The sequence below is a fragment of the Coptis chinensis genome, chromosome 8 (genome assembly GCF_015680905.1).
Source record: "Coptis chinensis isolate HL-2020 chromosome 8, ASM1568090v1, whole genome shotgun sequence".
NCBI classification, from domain to species: Eukaryota; Viridiplantae; Streptophyta; class Magnoliopsida; order Ranunculales; family Ranunculaceae; genus Coptis; species Coptis chinensis.
The window spans coordinates 88495750-88517176 of NC_141463.1; the positions used below are offsets into that span (position 1 = coordinate 88495750).

Below are 21427 nucleotides of genomic sequence, written 5' to 3' on the forward strand. Positions count from 1 at the left end.
CTAAAAACTTCAGACGGGATGTTCATTCCGTCCAGTGCGTTTTTTCAATTTTTACATTTAGACCGAATCAAACATCCCGTCCGAGATTCAAAGTCACCTCAGCATTGGGCACCCTCACTTTGCTTTTCACCAAAACGGTAGCAAAGAGGGGAAATTGAGCCTATGTAGAGGTGAAAAACACTGACTTGCATTGGGAATGCTCTTAGAAGGTAATAGCATTTCTATATAGCAATAAAAAATGAACTGACCGAAGCAAAATGGTGATAGGAAGCAAAGTGAAGCAGAGGCCCAAGCTCACCATGCTGAATAACCAAGTAGTTTTTGAAAAGAGAAGAGAAAAACAATGCCAGTGGCCTACTTGAAATGTGAGTGAGAAATGGAAAGAGCAAAGAGAAAGCCTAAAAGCAATCAAACTATTTGATCAATCGGCACACTAAATTCCAAGATATACAATGAACTACAGCATGTGAAAAATAAGGCATTCTGCTTCGGAAAATTCATATTAACCAATTCCAACTAAGAGAAGGATATAAAACCTACTTCCGATTCGTACTCACATTACAGTTTTCATTAGTGAGCACTTGCAGAAGAATATGTAGAACGAAGAGACACAGTACTGCTCACAACAATGACCAAATCAGCTCTTTCTTCAACTTGTAAAATCCAAACCAGAAACTCGTTTGAGACAAAGATTGTTGTGGTTCTATGTCCAACCTCAAGTTTTAATCTTTCAGTCATTCCAAAACTAAGAAGCTTAGTCCAAAAGTTCATGTTGGGAACGAGTAAAGCTCAGAAGCATTTTTAAGTAGGAAGAGGAGAACAAGAAATGGAGGCAAAACATTTAAAATAAGCCAGACTCAAATGAACTGCCCTCTTCAAATTGCTCAACAGCTGCCTGAATTATCCTGCAACCAGATATTTTCACACGCATAAGGAAAAGAAAGACACATGCATGTTTAAACATCAATACTGTGTAAAACCAAACACAAAAACCTCAAACCAGATTGGCTACTAACTGTGAGCTGAATATGACATCTATTTATTTACTTATTTCTTATGTCCTCAACATGTTCTTGTCCTAAAGATATAAAACAACAATAGCCATCGAACATTTCAGTTCAATGTCAGGTCTACATCAGTACATCATTGCCTGTAGTCCCACATGGTAAGCAGCTCAACCACGTTTTTGTTAGTTGTGGTGACCTACTAAATTGTTCCTATGTGACCTACACACATACGACACTGACATTGCGTGGATGCGTCATTATACACTTGAAAACTAGTATAGCCGACACAAAACAGCAGATGTTTTAAAGTATCCAGTACTATAGCTTGTTTCAACTTAAAAGTGTAGATATTCATTTGTTCCAAGGAAAACTCACCTCCCTATATTATTTTGCTGCCACAATGTCTCTAGGACGCAGTTTCTCCTTTTAATATTTGTTCTTTCTTTTTAATTAAGTTGTGGAATTAAGGCTAGTGTACTATAAATCCTCCCTAAGAGTTACCACTAAAGGGAGGCACACATACAAGGTACATAACAACTGTTCACAATTGGATGTTGTTTGGATGCAAACGCTACAAGAGATGAAGTAATCTAGAAAAGAAAATTTTAAATGAATACCGTATTAGAAAACTCAAAAGATAGTAAGTTGACGGTGGTGGTACTACTGATACTTAAAATAGTGTGACATTCAGACATAGTGATATTGGCCTTAGTGGCAGCTAGGATTTAGGTGCTAGTGGCTATGGGTATGGTGCTCGTGGCAATGACTGTTTTGGAGGTTGTCAGCATGAGTTGAAGGTGGTGGAATATTAGAGTTTAGAATTTGTTGATTTTGTTCATGGTGATTGTGACTTATGGAGTTAGTAGTAGAGGTAGCGTGCTTCAGCAGTGTTATTGCTGATTGTGGTGGAGATGGTTTGACATGATTGATGGCTGTGCTGACTACCGACCATGCTGCTGGTAGCGAAGATAGTAATGGTAACATTGGTGGTGGAGTCAGGTGTCAGCTTTGACGGTGGCTGTGATCATGGCAAGGATGGAGGAGGAGTGACGGTGCTGGTTATGGTGGCTATAGTCAAGTGGCAGCAACAGTTGGCTAACTATATAGTGAGGTTTGTGTACAACATGCCTTGGTTTTAGGAATGCTACAAATACCCATCTACCCTAGCTAGTAGTTGGAGTATTGCAGAAGCTACTACTGCATTTGATATGTGGAAAATAGTATTGGAGGATTGGAAGAAAACCCAGCCAAATCAATTCTGCATCAAGTATGAAGTCCTAACATAAAGGGATGCCAGGTGATAAATTAGTTTGTTCACATACACTACCTTTAGTCATTGTTATCCAAGTGAAGTTCTAGATAGTTGAGAAATAAGAACAGATAAGAATACAGATAGCAGCTAAGAAACTTCATTACAAGGTTGCAAAACTAGTTAAATGTGGCACAAACCGCCAAATTATAATTTGCGATTACTTCCATAGCAAGAAAAGAAGCACTTGCAAATAAGTACAATATTATGTCCATAACCATCAAGGGATGCCTTCAATTAGTGCATATTAACTGATAGATCACGGTAACTAAATAAAAGCAAGAAGCATACCTGATCAAGCAATTGAAGAAGAGAACCGCATAAAAGCCGAATTTGACTAATCGATCTCTCTTGTCTTCATTAAGGGACCTATAGATCTCTGTCACGTCAATAAGATGTTTCCTGCCCCTATACCTGAAATATCATGAAAGAGTTAATTTCACAGTAAATGTAGAAATTCTTTACACAATCACAGCTGTGAAAAAAACATATAATGGCAACATTCAATTTGAAATACTGTATGTATGTTATACAGCAAATTCAACCATGTAAAGATGGTATTGGCTTAAATGTGGCTGACTAAGTTACAGAACAAAATTCTATAAATATTAATCAAGTTTCGCCGCCACCATAAAGCTAAAAGCACGAATTGTGAGGGGTAAGTGTTGGAAGCTAGATAGTGCTTAATTTATCATGTTCCTTCTTGTATATTCCAAAATACACAAAGTCAGTACACTCTAGCTTAAGGGCGAGCCAAACACCTGATATTATGCTCAATAGCAAAGTTAGTCTGAAGTATTGTCAATGTCATGCTCAGAAGCAAAATTTATCTTTACTATTATCATCTATGCTAGGCCTAAGCATAGTAAGTAGTAACCAAGAGCACACCCTTGTTCCACAAATTTGGAGGGAATCTGCCTGAAAGCCACACTACTTCTAACCGCAAAAAGCATGCTCCTATGAAAACAGGGTGTCTCAGTTTTCTAAACCACCTTATTACTCTCTGCGCCTAGAAATTCAATGCATGTAAACAAGCTAAATCAACCATGAATTATATGGCTAGAACCTCTGTACGTATTTTTCATTCATAAACGGCAAAATTGTATAAGCTAGCTATATGTATGCATGGAAGATGAAAACCAATAAATAACGAATTAATAACATAAGATCAGTAAAGAAATTCTACATACTTACAGTCTGATATGGTATAAAGTTAGGGGCACTGAAAGTAGCAACAAGACCCAGTGCCCCATCAAGAGGAAAATAACACATAATGTTCCTTGAATCACAAACTCCGGTATGACGCATGCGTTAACATGAGATGCTGTATCATAAGGGTTGCTTTGGTCCGACTCTAAATCTGATAAGCAAATAAACTGCACCAGCAGTTGACAATTATTCAGAAAACAGCTATTCTAGATGTTTGAAATAAAACATGAATAGCAAAAGTAATGAGGAAGAACCTGAAAACCATTGAGGACGAGAAGAGCAATGACACATAAGAAGTTAAATATCCATATAGTTAGTTCCCACTCCATTGTAATCAAACGCAAGAAACTAGTCTTGTAATTTTTCTTCTTGGTGGAAATTTTAGCAAGGATACGAGGTTATGGATTGATTGGTCGTGCACTTTATTAGAAAGATCGTGGTACTTCAGGTGAATCTAGTAGTCCTACTTAGAGTGTACTTTGGAATCTAAATTGCTAATCTAAAGGCTGGTGTCAGAATAATTAATGGATAAAAGTAGGGATGTCCATCTTGCCTGAAACCCGCCCAAAACCCGAACAAAAAACTTGCACCAAACCCGGTCCGAATCCGAACCAGACCGAAATACATAGGGTAGGTCACACTCTCTAAACCCGAGCCCGACTTGATAATTTACCCCTAAACCCGTTAAAAGAGCTAAAAAATCTGAAACCGAACTTGGACCAAAATCGAATCCCAAATCCGGTTTCAATTGCATACTACTAATCTCATATAAAATAATTAGTTAGATAAATATTTTGATTATGATTTCATTCATGTTTACAATGATGAGTTATTTATTATATTGGATTATGGAAAAATTTATGTCGGGATTTCTAAATTTTTCAATAATTGCACGTGATCATGTATTTATAGTTCATTCCGAGTCCATCTATTTTTAAATCATATCAAATAATTATGTCTGAGTATTACTTTTAAATTCATTGTAAATTTTATTTTGTTTGAAGGAATGATGGATAGCCGAAAAAGGAATAAAATGTAGATATATATTTCAAATAAAGTTTCTTATTGTCTTATTTCTTCATTTATACCAGGTTTTATCCTAATCGAAATCCGAATCCGAGCCCGATGGATACCCGAAATATAGGGTTAAGATAGGGTTTGGTCATACTTCTCAACAAAATATCCGACTCTGAACCCGACCCGCTGAAAACCGGTCCAGATTCGGGTAATCTGATACCCCATTCAAAACCCAAAAAGTCGGGTTTGAGCCGGGTAGGGTACCCGTTTAGACATCCCTGAAGGGGCTGGATAATAATATGCTAATTTACCGACTTTTCAGAGAATATCTACAAAATTTCACCGGTTGTAATCTTCCGAAGCATCTTCAAAGTTTTTCAATATACGTGCCAATATTTAAAGATTTCAAGGGATAGCATGTAGACAGATCCCAGAGGTTAATCGGGAGGAAGTGTAATAAATCTCACTCCAAAGTCACGGTTTAGAAGATAAATAAGTGCAAAGTTTTGATTAAGTTCAGTAACATTTTTGATACTGGATTTGGTAGAACAACGAGAGCTTATGGCAATACCATCTCTACTAGTAGCATATTCTATAATGATCATGGCCTCTTAAATTCATCTGGGTTTTTTTCTTACGCATAATGTCCTTGAATAAATAATTAAATCAAATACCTAGATATTTATTAATAAGGACCACTTGGTCTTTTTGCGCTTTTGTAAACTCTTAGTATCGATATTGTCCTTACATAATTGTTGCTTAACACTTTTGAATAAGGAGTAATCGGTCCTTTCGTGTGGTGGTGAATTAAAAAACCAAATCCACACAATTTTGAATTGTATGCCACCCCATAAATGGCATTTAATTAGCAATAATCAATAATGGGGCAATTTAATTAGACGTTAAAGAAAAATAGAAAATGAAAACTCTTAGGAGAGAATACGAAGGGATAGAAACCCAAAACCATTATTTTCATTGAAACCAAACTATGTTTTGTTCACTCACTCTGCAATCTCTTTGTATCCATCACACGGACACACGCCATGGAAGAGGTATACTGTTATATTTTTATTTATAGATTTGTCTTCATCATCTCTTTCATATCCTTATTCAGTTGTTCAGCGAATTGAAATCCAATTTTTTGTGGGATTATTTGTCAAGTAAATTCTTAGAATTGTAGTCAGATTGTTTGTTTATATTTAGTATGTGTTTTCGAATCGTCTTTGAGTTTTTTGTTAAGTTTTTATAATTTTTTTGTATTTAACCAAAATATAGCGTTTGAAAGGGAACACAAGGATCTTGAGCTCAGATTCATTAAAGGGTCCAAAGAAAGAAAAGAGTTGTACATAACGTTCTTGAGCTGAAATGTTAGTTAATTCCGCCTTTAGAAAATGACATGGGTATGCACATCTTTCGAGTGGACTTTCTTGTGGTCTCGCTGGTTTATCTGCTGGTATGGCTATTGGTATTGTTGGTGATGCCGGTGTCAGGTAATAATATTGTTCATATGTTTTGTTCTTAGTTTTTTTTTACTATGTTGGCAGTTTGGCATTATTAACTATATAACATGGATGCAATAGTTTAGACTTTTAGTTATTATAGCTCCATTGGTTGGTTCTGCTGCAGTCAAGTGATTGTAAAAGGAATTGATAGAGAAAGAAGTTCTTTATATTCCTTTTTTTTTTGGTAAAAGGTGTAGCATCCAAGATTCATCTTGAATTCAGTCCCCAAAGAACAATCAAATAGTAACTACAGTGACTTGATCGAGTAGGTTTGAAAACAACTTCGTTTCAGTTCAGTTTGTGGATTGTCGTTTAGGTAAGTATGTTTTTCTATCTGTAGATTGCTAAACTGACTAAGAAAGAGAAAGAAAATATGTTTCAGAGTTCAGACTACTAGATTAGTGTTGTGTAAATCTTATTGGGATTTTTATTTATGTCGTAAAATCATTTATGCATACTGATGATATGATTGAATATACTGGTAACATCTAATATACAAACAAATTTAGGCAAATGCGAATTAAAATTGTTGTTTGTTTATTTTTTTCCTTTTTTTCGTAGGGAATATAAGAGAGTCTTTTGCAGATGCAGACCTTTAAACTTAGAAGAAATTGCTATCGGAGCTTCAATGGCAACTGACTTCGAATCGACAAAGGATGGTGAACTTATGGTGAAAGCAAATGGAGCACCCAAGAAGGTCTATAAATTTGACTCACTGTTTTTCCCACAAGCAGACTAGGGTAATGGGAGAAGCACAACTACATTAGTATGTTGATGATCACTTCAATTAGATACGTTGTTTCTTAAATTTCTCCAACTAATTAATATTTGTTTTTCTTCGTGCTTGGTTGATTAGCTTATGTGTTTGAAGACATAGCCCCGTTTGCCACATCTGTGGTAGATGCCTACAATGTCTCACTCATGATAACCATCAACTGAACATGATTCATGGTAAGATGAACAAACATGCACAAGTATATTACCATGAATAATAACGGTCTCTGGAAACTTAAAGCATTGAGGGTGTGAACTTATCAGTTTAACTTCTTCCTCAAAATGTCTATATCATTGTTGACTTGCCTTAATGTTCATAATGAAAAGTGTTGTTTTCATACTATTTTGTACCCTGCGTTTCAAATGCACTAACAAGCTTCTAAAGAATTTGTCTATCAGGTTTATGTAGGTCCATGTCATTTATACAGAGACTTATGAAAGCCTGATTTTCACGTACTGTTTAAACGTATCTGATTTTGTTTATTTAAAAGATTTGGAGTGTCAAAAGCAACTGTTAGCTGGGTACTTTCTGAGTGCTTTGGGAGTAGCTATGCAATGTATCGATTGTTGCCGAAGAAGATGTCGAATCTCTTTCAAGATCTGATAATATCGGCCTATTGGAGGCTGTCATCGAGACTATCAATGCTTGCCTAGCTGAAGCACCTAAATTTGGACTTAGTTGTCCAGCCAAATCCCTTGGTGTAAATTACATAACTCTTGAGGAGTTGTTTTGCACCATGCATGAGAGATATATCTTCAGGGACTATACCACTATGAAGTTTCTGTGGGTGTCTCAGAAGTCCATAGTGAGACCTTCTTGTGCCTGGATCTCCCTCATCTATTTGTGTTTAGGCTTGAAATTAGACAAGTGACAGATGGAGTCCATCATGTTCTAGGATTGGTTGAAGCCCATGTGAACAACATGAATGAAGTCTGGGAAGTGTTACAAACAGGTAGCAACTTAAGGGATGTTGGTGCAACCAATGCAATTGAGCATAGCAACCGTTCTCATTGGTTTGTCTTTTCTATACACCTCTTAATCTTTGTAACTAAAACACAAATAATTTAGATACACACCAACATAGTCTCCATCTTAATAGTACTATTGCTTAGTATAAATGTAAGTTGCCTTAACAATGGAAAACAAGAGGTTTAGATACACAAAAACAAATGTATGAAAAAGCAAGAAAAATACTTTATAGGCTCTATGCATTGATGGCTATGCCTATTATTATGATTGTTCAATTCTTAAATATTTTGTTGTTGTTATAAATAAATTCCCACATCGAACATTTAAATGTGAACTCATACAAAATGTGTTAAACTTTACTAGATTTTCATATTTCAGTTTTGGCTTTAGTGGCCTTGACTTATGTAACACTCCGTGCTTTTATATGTGGGAGGCGTATTATCATATGTAGTTGACGTACGTTGCCATTGTTAATCTCAAAAATGCCCAAGAATCCTCAAAAGAAGTACCGTAAATTGCCATTGTTCGAGGTTTAGATCAATTTCTTAAATGTCATGTTACACATGAATATTGATGGCCAGGCTGTATAGACTTAAGAATTTTATATTCATATTAAACCTCTTCTATTTTTTCACGTCAAAGGGAGACAATTTTTTCCTTCTTAGATAAGGTATGCTGAAATTTTCTTAACATTCAAAAATCATATATGTAATTTCTGCTCTCAATTTTTAAATGGTAGTCTAAGCATTTCAATTGTTTATGCAACTCATTCTACTTACTTGGCCTGGTATATTTCTACTCTTGTATTTTTCTTATCGTTTGTAGGTGCAGTGGTGGAATTATAATTATAGTGGACACCATAAAAAATGTCTAAGCCAATATTGAAGACGGTACAATTCAGGCCGGAGGGATGCCTCGGCGATGGACTATCAATTATCTAAAATTATGGTTAATTGTTTCTTTATATATATACTCTACCCAAATGGATATTACCTAGGCCATAGAGCTCTATTCTTCAACGCCTAAATCCAAATCAAGTTTCCAAAACTCCAACAAGCAATCCATGATCTTCAACTCAAGGTATGCATATTCTTCTCTATGTGAAATTTTGTGTGTATGAAATACAAAACGGTTTTGTTGGTCGCATTAAGAAACTCAAATTTTGCATATATGTTGTTTTGGTTGCATTATGAAATACTGTTGATTATCCAGCTTTGTCAGTTGAAGTGCTTAATGGAATTATGGAAATGTCAAAGAAAGTGCCAGTGGAATAAGTAATTAATGCAGTTGTAACCAAGCCAGCCAGACTCAACTCTGAACTTAAACGGGCCTTAGGAGTGAGTGGGTTTCAAATGTGGAGGCATCCCTACTTCCAAATATTACGACCCCAAATTCAATTTTTATAAGACGAAGTCGCACCTATACCTCAATTAATTAGATTACACATATTGTATTAATGGGAGACATAGACCTGCCACAAGTAGCACCCCTATTTTTTGACATGCCAACTGCAGAAGAATATTTACCTACTTCTGAATCTCATGGTAAGCGCATTGTTCCTTCATCATTTCTAGCTTTAATGTTAATTAACTAGCTATCAAATTGCTATATTGTTTGAGATGTTTCATAAACTGGTGTTGTCGTGTTTGAGTGTGAAATCTCATTTGACATACTATTCCTTGATTTTAACTATAGGGTCTACAATAGCCAAGAAAACTGCTGACATTGGCCCCACTCCAGCGTATCTGAACAAAATGTTTCCAAATGATAGGATGTACGGTCGTTGTGGAAGTAATTATAGGACATGTTGTGATTTTCGGTCCAATGGTTGATTCAAGTAGCAATGGCCGGTTATATTTAGAGAAGTACAAAACTTAAGGCGGAGGAAATAATTCCTTGGTATGACAATGAAAACCTGAATGGGTTAGTTGAGCTGAATAGATAAACTACTAACAAGAGGCTTCAAGAATTAGAAGGAACATTCTTGGTATTTCTGGTTTTTTGTTTTTTTCATTTTATAAATGTTGATATGATTATGGGGTTTCTTCCATGGAAATGTGTAAAAATAACTTTGGAAACGTTGATACGATATTTATTTCATGTTATTATGGTGTCTATCAGTTCATACAGTTGTAGCATGCTGCCTATTAGTTCAGACAGTCTTAGCATAGTGTCCAAAGAATAACCAAAACTATCTCCACGTAATCACTGCGCTTCATTCACTATTTTTTTCACCCACCCGCGCAGATAATACCAATAGTCACATGTTTTCTTTTTTGGTCATTTTTTGTGGCGAGGTTGTTGCACGTATTCTCTTAATTGTCATTTTCCTTTGATTTGCGGAATAATTTCTTACATGTTGAAGTTGAGCTCAATAAAATTATTAGTTATATTTTGATATATTAGTTAGATATTGTATATAGATACAAGGATGGTGTAGCTGCTTGATCTGACTCCTCAAGCGCCAATGACCTTAATGATTATACTCTGCTAGACTTCCCGGGTGGCGATGAGATGAGCTTTTTCCAAGGACATATTAACAATTACTCATCAATGTTTCCAAGCTTGATGATGGAAAGCTGTTTAAATTCCTCTTTCTGTATCATGCTAAACTTTGGGCGTGGGAAATGTGGTTTGATGATCAAGACTTAAGTTCATTGTTGTAGCTGGGAGTTCCTTACCCTTTTTGTTGGGAATCAATAATCTTTTGTTCACTCGGCCCTTTTAAAGTGGGATTATGTTTGGGTTGGTCTTGGCATTAGTAAATTGCCAAATTAAGAGTTACATTTTTTTTTTAGAGAGAGTTCTCATAACAATTATTGTACTAATCATAATTTTCTACTGGAGAATGTTAACTCAAGAAAACCTTTTTTGACTGCAAGATTAAGAGATTTTGCAGGTTGCACAAGTTTTAAACTGATAGAAAATATCAACCATGATGATTTACTTAGAATGTTAATTATGATGAAATACCTAAAATCATTCATCCGCTATATGGTAGTATCAACACGGCTTTTTTTATTTTTGAGTAATAATAATAATAAAAAAAACATAATTAATTTTGATTATCAAAGAGACATTCATTGTCTTCAAAAAAATATGACTTTTGGAGAAGGTTGAACCTATTAATATTAACGTGCTTAGAATTATGTTGTTTGATTTTTTTTTTAAAGACATGCTTATGCTATGCTTTAATTACAAATAATTGAGCCTTTTAACAAAAAAAAAAATATACTTTATCAAACAAAAAAAAGGGAATACAAAGCGGGAAGAACAACGGAATACATAGCGAGTAATAGAATTAGACAAACCAAAATGGAATAAAAAATAGATAGTAATTTATAGTATCAACATTACCCTATTTGCATTATAAGAAATACATCCCATCTCTATCTTGGGTTTCATTTCTTCTTCCGGTAGCACAGACAGCTCAAACAAAACCAGAGGGAAAAGAAAACGAAAAATTAAAAAGGGAAATAATAGCCAAACAAAAAAAAAATGGACTCATTGAATATTTCTATAAATTTGTGTTTTCATCAAAATTTGAATCATTATAGTATTCTATAGTTAAAACTTTTTGGTACATAATAATTCAAACTAGCTTTCGAACTCATCCTACGAATGGGTGCCGTTATATTAAATTATTCTAAAAAATATTAGCATTGTACAAAGCAATGAGATATGAATATTATATTGATCACTCATCTAAATTTCTTGCAATGTAAATAAAAACCCCACAATTTGAGAATGCCCACATAAAGCCAAAAAGATATTGAAGCTACTTGAATAGAAATACATTCCCATTATACGAAAAGAGATATGATAAATACCACTTTAATTGCAAAACTATATTTGTCGAGACATTCTCACTACATATTCCCAGTTTCTGATTTTCCGCTAATTATTCTTTGATGTTAGTTCGATGCATTTGCATTCAGTTTCCAATTTTACGTTAATTATTCTTTGAGGTTTGCTATATATACATGATTTAGTGTGTGGGATCATTAGGAAATTCTAACTGCATTTGTTTTTAAAAAAAGTTGTAATTGATTGCTATGAATATAACAAAGAATTGACTGCATTAGATACTTTTTATTTAATAGTTAAAATGGATAATTCTGACAATATACATAGTTGCGTCTTTTCCTCAAAGTAGATAATAAATCCATCAAATAGCAATGGTGAATTTTGAATGCTCTTGGTAAAATCTAGACCAATTGAGACAGAGTACATGGATCATGAGTTTACGATAGAATGCAACTCAAAATATTGGTATGGTAAAATAGTGGAGTCAACTCTAAAGCAAGGGAAATCCCAATTTCATTTTTGGTTTTGAATGCGCAATAGTAACACAGTGCACGTAGATAAAAATTGTTTTGTGTTCCTCCTTCTCAAGCAACTTTGCATTGAGATTTACAATATTGTCGTGATCTTAGTAATTGTGACATCATTCTTAATGAATCCATATAAATGAAATAAGCAGTAATAACTTATTCTTTGTGTTATCTTGATTTTCTTTGGATTTTTTTCATTCACCTACATCATGTTTAAAAGTTTAATATTATACAACATACATGCATCTTACCCCATACTTAAAACTCGCCTCAAGTCAACTAATTTCCTTTTTCTTTTTGGCTCCTTCCATTTCTTATTGAACTGAACTATATGGAGTCTACACTATAGATATAGTATTGCATATGAAAATAGAAATTAAGAATTAGTCACCTGTTAGCGTCTAACATCCCTTACCTATACACTTATTCATAGCCTATATTTTTTTTGGTCCTACATCTCATTTGTGGTTTGCGTGTCTCTTGTAGACCAATTTCCTAAAACATAAACCTACATATATGTCTGAGAGTGTTTACTACCACAATGTTTTCTCTAGTGATTATTTACTACTAAATACTTTACAAATTCTACCTAATTACCTAATTGGTCTATAATGCATCCAACTATCCATTTAATAAAAGAGTTCAAAAATATGTAACGATCCAAATTGTGATTAAGCGTTAACTCTTTAAGCAAGTTGATTGAAAGTTAAGAGTTAGCAATACATTTACAATTTCAGGTTCCACTACCTCTTTTAATAACTTGTAACTTTAATTTTAAAGCACGTAAGAAGCGGAAGTCACTCTATTGCTCCCATAAGAGTTCGTAGTTTGATTTGAAGTGTCGTAACGTCGGAGAAGAAGGTAACCATCCAAAATTTGCAATTACAAACAATAATCATAGTCCCATAGACAATTTGATAATAGAAAACTTCACCATCTATCAAGTTCTCAGAAGACACAAACACATGATGAAGCTCTAGTTGTATACGATTTGATATGATATCTTAACCAAACTTGCTAAATTTTGTTTATTTATTTATTTATTATTTATTATTTTTTTACTTTTTCGGTATTGAATAATGATGAAAGTATATTGACTCCTCTTAGGGCATCTCCAATGGGGGGGGGGTGTAAACCATATAGAGTGGAAATTTTACACCCCAAATATCAAAAAACTCTTTTCAATAGGAGTGTTATACCGTAGGTAATAAAGTATTAGTTGATAGAGAGGGTGGGGAATTTCCCCTCTCGTTATCAGCTAATAAAAGCCAGGCGACACTTCTTAAAGCATCGCGTCGAGAAAAAAAAACATTAGGGATGTCATTTGGAGTGTCATCCATATCTATTTCTAAAGTCACAATTTGAAAATTTTAAACTCGGACGTCACTTGAAGTGACGTCCAAGTTTAAAATTGAACTTTTTTACACTTCTCCATTGGAAACAATAGAGTGGATATTTATGGACTCTACACTAATTTATAATTGAAGTTGTAAAATTCTAATGGCACCTAGGTGGCGCCTATGTGGAGGTGTAATTTTACACCCTCCATTGGAGAGTCCCTCAGTGAGATTTAAGAGAACTTGGTAATAGAGAGAATAATGATGGAAGTATATTGACTTCTCTTGGTGAGGTTTAAGAGAACTTGGTAATAGGGAGAATTTTTCTTTTCTAGTTTGAGATAGTGTTAAGGTTTTTCTTAAATTTTTGTAATTAGTTTAAGTGTTGTGAAAATATTGGATTCCATATGAAGGCTCTAAAAAATAGAGCCATGAGATTATAGCTATAATATATATCTAAGGAAATTAAATTTAAAAATTATTTTAAAAAAATATTCTATAGTTAAAACTGGTTTCACTTTTCAGACTCAATCCCGGCACAAAAACACCCTCTCACCAACTCCACAAACATATTTCCAAAACCCTTAATACCCAAACAAGTTTTAAACATCAGAATCATGAGTTGGTACAGGAGAGCAAAGCTTGGAATCACCTCATTTCACAATCTCACTAATTCAACTGCCCAACTTCATCGAAAGATTCCTAATTCTAGTTTTCAACTTTATGGTAACACTATTGTTCCTACTTGTAAGCCTCCTACTACTAGTTTTCAAAGATATTACAATGTAGAACGAAATCAAGATATAGGGGCAAAGAGATTATACCAATTGTCTGTTTTAGCTATTGTTGGTACTGGTTTATGGGCTGGTTTTGTTTTTTTTCGCCTTGGGGTACGTATTGAAAATGTTCCATATACAAATCGGAAACATATCGTTGTTTGTTCCCCTATGCAGGAGAAACTACTAGCAAATTCTTCGTTGGAAAAGGGGAAGACTAAATATAAAGGAAAGCTCTTAGATGAGAAGGATCCTCATAGTGTGAGGGCAAAGTTGATACTGAAAAATATTATTCAAGGATTAGAAAGAGAGGTGAAGCGTAATCCAAATAGTACTGCTTCGGGGTTTAATCATTATGATGAATTTAATTGGAATATATTAGTAGTGGATGAGTTAGAGATTAATGCATTCGCTATGGCTGGTGGAACTATTTTTATTTTTAGTGGAACGCTAGAAGTGCTTACCGATGGTGATGTGGCAGCAATCATTGGCCATGAAGTTGCGCATGTTGTAGCTCGACATATCTTTGAATCCCCAAGAAGTTTATCAATTCGTCGTAAGCAGGAATTGGAAGCAGATTACATTGGGCTACTATTGATGGCTTCAGCAGGATATAATCCTCGAGCAGCACCAGAATATTGGTGGAAACTCAGTTCAAAGTATCCTGATTTGAAACAAGAAGATCATGATGAACATCTATCTTTTGAGGAAAGAGCAAACTTATTGTCTCAAGCTCATGTTATGGAACAAGCACTCACCATATACGAGAAAGTAAGACCCCACCGTCCAGTCAATTAGAGTCGTGGTCGCCGGTAGGAGTATTTTGGTAACTTAGTTTTCAAACGTAGAGCCTGAGATATGGATACGAATAGGACGGTTTGCAATGAAGTGAAAACTAATGTAGACGAGGGATATTTTTTACCTGAACTTCATCTTCAAAGTGTATTTTGTTTTTTTTTTCGATAGGATATTTTCAAACTTAAGGATGACGTTTACAATCTATGGTTGAAGGTTTATAAAGTGGGGCGTGATACAAGTTATGGTTAGGAAATAGGAAATGAAGTGTTTAAAGTGCGGTGCTTTCTGCCTCCCTGATGGACAGATTTTGGAGTTCACAGAATTGCTCCAAATGTTCAGGTCAGACACTGTGATAGACGCTGGGATAGCTTTAAGTTTTCAGCATGGCGCTACACACACTGTTGCTCGACATGTGGCAGAAGTATTCAGGAAATTGACTAAGGATTGTTCTTGTTCCAAGTAGTATATATAGTATGTTCTAGAGTAAAGGGTACTCTTTTGCGTTATGATTTATGCACATCAATTTACTAAGCATTGTTCTTGATCCAAGTACATTTATATGCAAAGTTTGATCTGAGAGGTGTGTCAACTTTTTTGTTCCATCGAAACAGGAAATTGACTGCTGTCCTGTTGCAGATGACTTGTATTGCAGATGTGAGATGATTTGATGAAAATCCATTTGGAAGAACATTCAAGCCAGAACACTCCTGAAAATGTTGCACGCCCCTAAGGCAAGAAGAATGATTACTTTTGAGCCGCAACAGTATTGATTTTCAACCAACTAACTAAGTAGCAGCATGCTAATAAGTCAATAACGTTGATCACTTTGCATTGATTTTCATCAGAGTGGTGATTCCCTGGAGTAGCGCCTCCAACTCCTCCAAATATTATTGATCTCCAAATTCTTTGGCTCTAACTAAAAATGCCAAGCAACATGAGTTCACATTAACTTGAACTTCCAGGAATCTGAAGTGGACACCAGTGGTTGTTTTCTACTTTTCTTGCATGTTTTGGAACCAAGTCACTAGGCTAATTAACGAAAACCCTTGGCGTGTTATACCCTAGAATGTTTTCGTTCTTTTACAAGTATCAAATTCATCTAAGACTTCTTTTACATAACCAACGAACCAGAGAGTGAAACAGCATTGTGAATTCTGGTGCTAGAACTAAAAAGAGGAAGAAGTAAATTTTATCCTTAATCTTTTTCTAAAATAAAGGAGAAACTTCAAATAGTCCTGGAACAGAAAGTAGTTGAATTCTATAGTCCTGAAATTCCGATAAACATCAAGAACGTTACTGTCATTTTTATCTAGACTTCCAGATAAATAGGTTTTTTCAATGAGATTTATAGGTGCTCCGACGCATCAAACTCTTCTTTGTTTTGCGGAGCGCATGTAATGCTTAGTGAAGTTACGCATTAGCTTAAAAAGTTAAAAGAATCAGTAACAGAGGCATTCAATAATTTGCACGGGATTTTCCCAACACAGGTTTGCCAAAGAAGCACTCTATCAATAAAAGTTACCTCATCGCCAGTGGTAAAAGTGGTACTATATTCCTAACCAGCAAGAAATTACCACGTTGAAGAGTTGCACGCACCCGGCACCCCTCATGCGGGGACGGACTAACATGTACAAGTGAAAAGATATTGTCAGGGTAGTTCACTGCCTCATTTCATCACTTGATGAATTAATCCAAGTACGCACAGCATGTTCGACTGACATTTGAGGATGTCGAGGTCATGTGTGTCTCCGAATCAAGATTATGGTTAAGCAAGATACATGATTAATGGTTAAGCAAGATGCATGATTGTGACGTTGAACGCTGAATTTGTTGCATTATGCATCCCTCGTCAAGCAATGATACTAGCAAGGTGAGATGATAACTGAGAAAATCAAGTGTCCTACAAAAGGATTCATCTAGGAAATGAGGCAGCCTTGATTCATCTAGGAAATGCAACTGGACGCAATATACATGGATGAGTAGCTTGAGCTTTGTGTATACTCTTTAGTATCTTACGTGGAATATGAACTCGAAATATATCTATGTTCCTGTTTAAACCAAGTCTCAGTCCAACATCCATACACAAAGTAACGAAATACGTAAGTAACAAGACTTAGTTTCACAAACGTTGACAAGCCATGAGCAGGAATCGGTGAATAGCCTAAATAAAACTTCATGCATCTCCCCATCTGAAGTTTGTCCCGACAGACAAAAGGAAGCTGAAAAACGAAGGTAAAAAAGAATAACAACCAGACGAGATGCATTAATCCGATATTCGTAATCTACATGCATACACGATGAAAAAATATAATAAGAATTGTAATAATAAAAAACGACCGAGCTTTGAGGATGGATGTTTCTGAAAGCAAAAAGGAAAGACTGTCTGTTACACTAATCTAGTCAAAAGCCATCCTGGATGTTTATAGAGATGCAAACAGAGATCACAGAACAGGAAGGCCTAATCTACATAAAGTACATCAATTAATTTTTTTTATTTTTTTATTTTTTTTGGGTCTTTCACACACCATTTTTTGACATTCTTTATGTACACTAGCAAAAAGCACGTATGAACACCGTGGATGACAAATTTAATGTATTAAAAGGAGCATGTATGATAATTTGTTTACAAAGTGACAACTAAAATAAACTAACAAAATATCTCATCTACTATGCTTTTCTCTCCTATGTAGCACTATAATATAAGAGTTAGTTTTTTTTCTCTACTAGTGTATTTCAAATTTTTATAAATTTGATCAAATAAAAAAAATTGCTAAAAAATAGGTAATTTGTAAAAAAATAATTTCCTATGTTCTAATTCTTATATATTGGATCAAATAAAAAAAATTGATAAAATATGGGTGATTTGTAGAAACTAATTCTCTATTACAAATCATACAATTTTAGTGTCTATAATAAAACACCAACTTATTTCGAATAAATATAAGTTTTATTGTTGTCCATGTGCAGACCAGGTGCACAGAGAATGCACAGAGAAGGCAATTGTGCAACAACCCAACCCCAATTGCTAGACACTAGAGTTCGCTGTATGTGAAAAAAATCTATCCACGAGAACTCACCTAGTTTTCAGCTGTCAAAAGAACATAACAAATGACACTAAGGACATGAAATGTTTTAGGTATAAATTGAGTGCATACCGCCACAGACATAAATCAAACATAAAGAAGATGAACAACAAAGCTCAGGACTAATTCCCAAATGCAGACCATTAAGGGGAAAAAAAACAATGGAAATCATCTTTCTCACAGGAAGCAGAGGCATTACAAATTCTATAGGGGACGAGGGCTTTTCACTTTCTTTTTCCTTTTTTGGTTTGCTTACTGCTTTCAAGTCTTTTTCGTGCAGCTTCGAACTCTTCTTCGGATGGTTCAGGGCCCGACTTTTTCCCATTACATTTTGCTACGATGGATGTGAACATAGAATCAAACTGTTCTTTCCTCTTGTCACGACGTTGTGAAATGACTGCAAGTAAATCTACATCTGACTTTTTGCTCGATCTGCAATTCGGAACAAACAGTTAAAAGTTATGAAAATAGATAATTTAAATAGGTAACCAACTGCACAACGACTTACTTGGACTTCCTTTTAAGAGGATCAGTAGGTGGCTTAGTCTCAGAAATTTGCTTTGCCCATTGACGATATGCTTTAGTTTCCTTTAGCTCTCCTGTACAGAAATAAATAATTATATTTGACTTTCACAGTAAATTGAATAAACAAATCGGCCTATACCAGATATTGTCACTCTAGACATCATAAATATGCTAAACCAACTTTTATGAGAGATAGATCACATACCCCCAGATATTGCCTCATCGATAATGTCCTTGAAACGGTGTGAATCCAGCTTAGTATCAGAACAGAGCATTGAACAGAAAAGCCTAGGGAAACAAATTCAATTATCAATAACCAGCATCCCAGTAGATAGCTTACTGAAATAAAAATTGATCCTTATACCTGTCCATATTGCCCTTGCACTTCTTAAATAAATCCATCAAATCATTCTTCTCTGAATCAGATCCTCGATAGTTGGCTTCAAACTCTTCAATATCAGCCTCTGTCACCTGAGATGGGCATAAAAGTGTTCCCTTCACAGAACAACAACACCAGGATACTGATAATGAAGTTTTTATGGAGCTCAGGAAAATTGTGATACCTTTTTGTACAATGTTCTGAAGTACTCACTCAGATTCTGACCAACTTCTCCTACAAGGTCCTGTGATTATAAAAAAAGCACAGAATGCGTACATCAATCAACACATACAACAGCAAAGATGTGCATGCCGCATGATATTAAATTTGGAAGCCACTTACAGCATCATCCACACAACCAGTCTGATCATATAGTGCCCTTTTCTCCTCATCTCCGAGTACCGATATCACCTTCTGAAGTTGCTGAAACTTCTCTTTGGCTTCCTAATATATCACAATTAAACAAGATATACTAAGAGAGTCATTTTTGCTTCAATTCTTATCACAAAATAAAGACATTTACCTCATCACCAGGATTCTTGTCTGGATGAAGACGCAATGCCAATTTGTAGTATGCCTTCTTCACCTCCTGCTGAGTTGCTGTTTGCTCCACACCAAGAATCTACACAGGAATTGTTATGTTGAAAAGACATTATGGTACACTTACTATACATTTCTTCCATGAGAACCCTTTCCAAACAGTTATTTATTCTTTAAAGGCTCAATAGAACAAGGCAAATAAGTAGTTCCATATAGCAAAAAGTCTAACAATATAGGTCGAACCAAGAAGCTTTACTCCTAAGTCCCATATCCATCTCCAATGCTTTACTCCTAGCACCCCGAGTGTTACGACACAAATCTAAAGGTGTAGAACAAGTACAATCTTCCAATTTGAAATCATTTCATGAGGTAATATATGTCGAAACGAATTGGTCTTGTAGAAACTTTATAAGACACTATCTCGCATAAATGCATAAGGTGTAAGTGCCTTCTAGCTTAGTTGGTAAAACCTTTGAGTGATGATACCAGAGGTCTGGGGTTCGAACCCCGCTACACACAATTGAGTTACTGATCTCTTTAAAAACAGGCTTGCCCACACTTTAAAAACAGGTTTCCAATAGAATAAATTGAATTGATTGAAGAGGTTAAATAGAAATTACCTCGTACAAGCTTTGATTTTTGGTCGATGATTCACTTGGATCTTCTTGATTCTGCTGTTCTTCTTCTATTTCTTCTTCTTCTATAGAAACCCTAACCCTAGATTTACTCTTCTTACCCATGGTCTAGAAATGAGAGTATAAAAAACAGGGCTTGTTTTTTATTAATTTTTATACGTGACAATTAATTCTTCCCGCCAATATTTTGCTGATTTTTTCTTTGTTCCCGCCGTATCCAAAGTTCCCGATTAAGATTATTTATGCGAACTTAAATTGGACCCTATGTTGGGCGGGCCCAATATATGGACATGGTGTTGAGAAGCCCACTTTTGTGGTATGTTCATTTTCACCGATGATTGGAAATTTGGAATAACTTGTAGTTTTTTTAACTTTTTTTGGGGGATTTATGTAGCGAGGATGTTGGTTGTGCTAGATTTAGAGCATCTCTAGGTGGTAGTATCACCTTTCAAATTCTCCAAATTTGCTTTTAAAATTTGAAATTTCGTGGAAATTCAATTCTAGATGGAAGCAAATTTAGTCGCATCACCTGTCTAGCCGCATCCTTGGAAGCAAATTTCGGATTTCGGATGCGGATGCGACGGTGGTAATGTCGTGTTTTTTTTTTTTTTTTTTTTACTTTTTCAATTTCGCATGATAGTGGAAATGTCGCATGGGGATTTTTTTTTAAACTTTTTTCAACTTGGGGTGACATTGGGAGTGTCGCGCGACAGTACCAATGACACATAGGATGAAATTTGCGGCCACCTAGAGTTGGTCAAAATTTGTGTCCAATTTTTTCAAATTTCGCTTTCAAATTTGGAGGTGATACTACCACCACCTAGAGATCTCTTATATATGTTGATGGAAACTTTGCAGCAAATTCATAGTAGTTAGACATATGTAACAGTCACAAACTCACAATGGTATTATTGAATCTTACTTGAACATGAATAACCCCCTTTAGTATTCTACGTGCATTCTTAGAACCAATAGATGCTATTTTAGTTATTATAATGTGAATTGCCAGTTTCAAAAGCAACAACTCGATCGGGAGGTAAATATAGCCGATGGTCACTTTCATCGTCATAAAAAAAAAACAATAAAAAACAAAAAACCCAACACAGTCATTTCCTCGAAATTCTCTCTCCCTCTCCAAAAAAAAAAAAAAAAATGAAATTGACTTCCAATTCAACATTCATTTTCATTTCATCATGGAAACTTCCAACTATTTCAATAATTCACTACCCAAA

At 35.1% G+C, this 21427-nt stretch overlaps 3 protein-coding genes across 3 annotated transcripts; 1 reads left to right on the top strand and 2 right to left on the bottom strand.

Annotated features, from left to right (window-relative positions):
* Positions 1 to 383: 383 nt before the first annotated feature.
* Positions 384 to 4048, bottom strand: LOC147483998 (protein cornichon homolog 1-like). Its single transcript, XM_086576735.1, has 4 exons — positions 3780 to 4048; positions 3511 to 3692; positions 2608 to 2730; positions 384 to 905 (listed from the first exon to the last, which is right to left on the bottom strand). Exons 1-4 carry the CDS (start codon positions 3852 to 3854, stop codon positions 842 to 844), a joined length of 444 nt encoding a protein of 147 aa, XP_086432861.1. The 5' UTR covers positions 3855 to 4048; the 3' UTR covers positions 384 to 841.
* A 10028-nt stretch (positions 4049 to 14076) lies between these two features.
* On the top strand, positions 14077 to 15033 carry LOC147483999 (mitochondrial metalloendopeptidase OMA1-like). The gene has a single exon (XM_086579695.1). The coding sequence runs from the start codon at positions 14077 to 14079 to the stop codon at positions 15031 to 15033; it is 957 nt and encodes a 318-aa protein (XP_086435821.1).
* Positions 15034 to 18142: 3109 nt separating this feature from the next.
* LOC147484000 (Chaperone DnaJ-domain superfamily protein) lies at positions 18143 to 20452 on the bottom strand. The gene is made up of 8 exons (XM_086578344.1): positions 20181 to 20452; positions 19544 to 19642; positions 19363 to 19464; positions 19205 to 19264; positions 19006 to 19112; positions 18847 to 18929; positions 18625 to 18715; positions 18143 to 18548 (listed from the first exon to the last, which is right to left on the bottom strand). Exons 1-8 carry the CDS (start codon positions 20298 to 20300, stop codon positions 18341 to 18343), a joined length of 870 nt encoding a protein of 289 aa, XP_086434470.1. The 5' UTR covers positions 20301 to 20452; the 3' UTR covers positions 18143 to 18340.
* Positions 20453 to 21427: the final 975 nt, after the last annotated feature.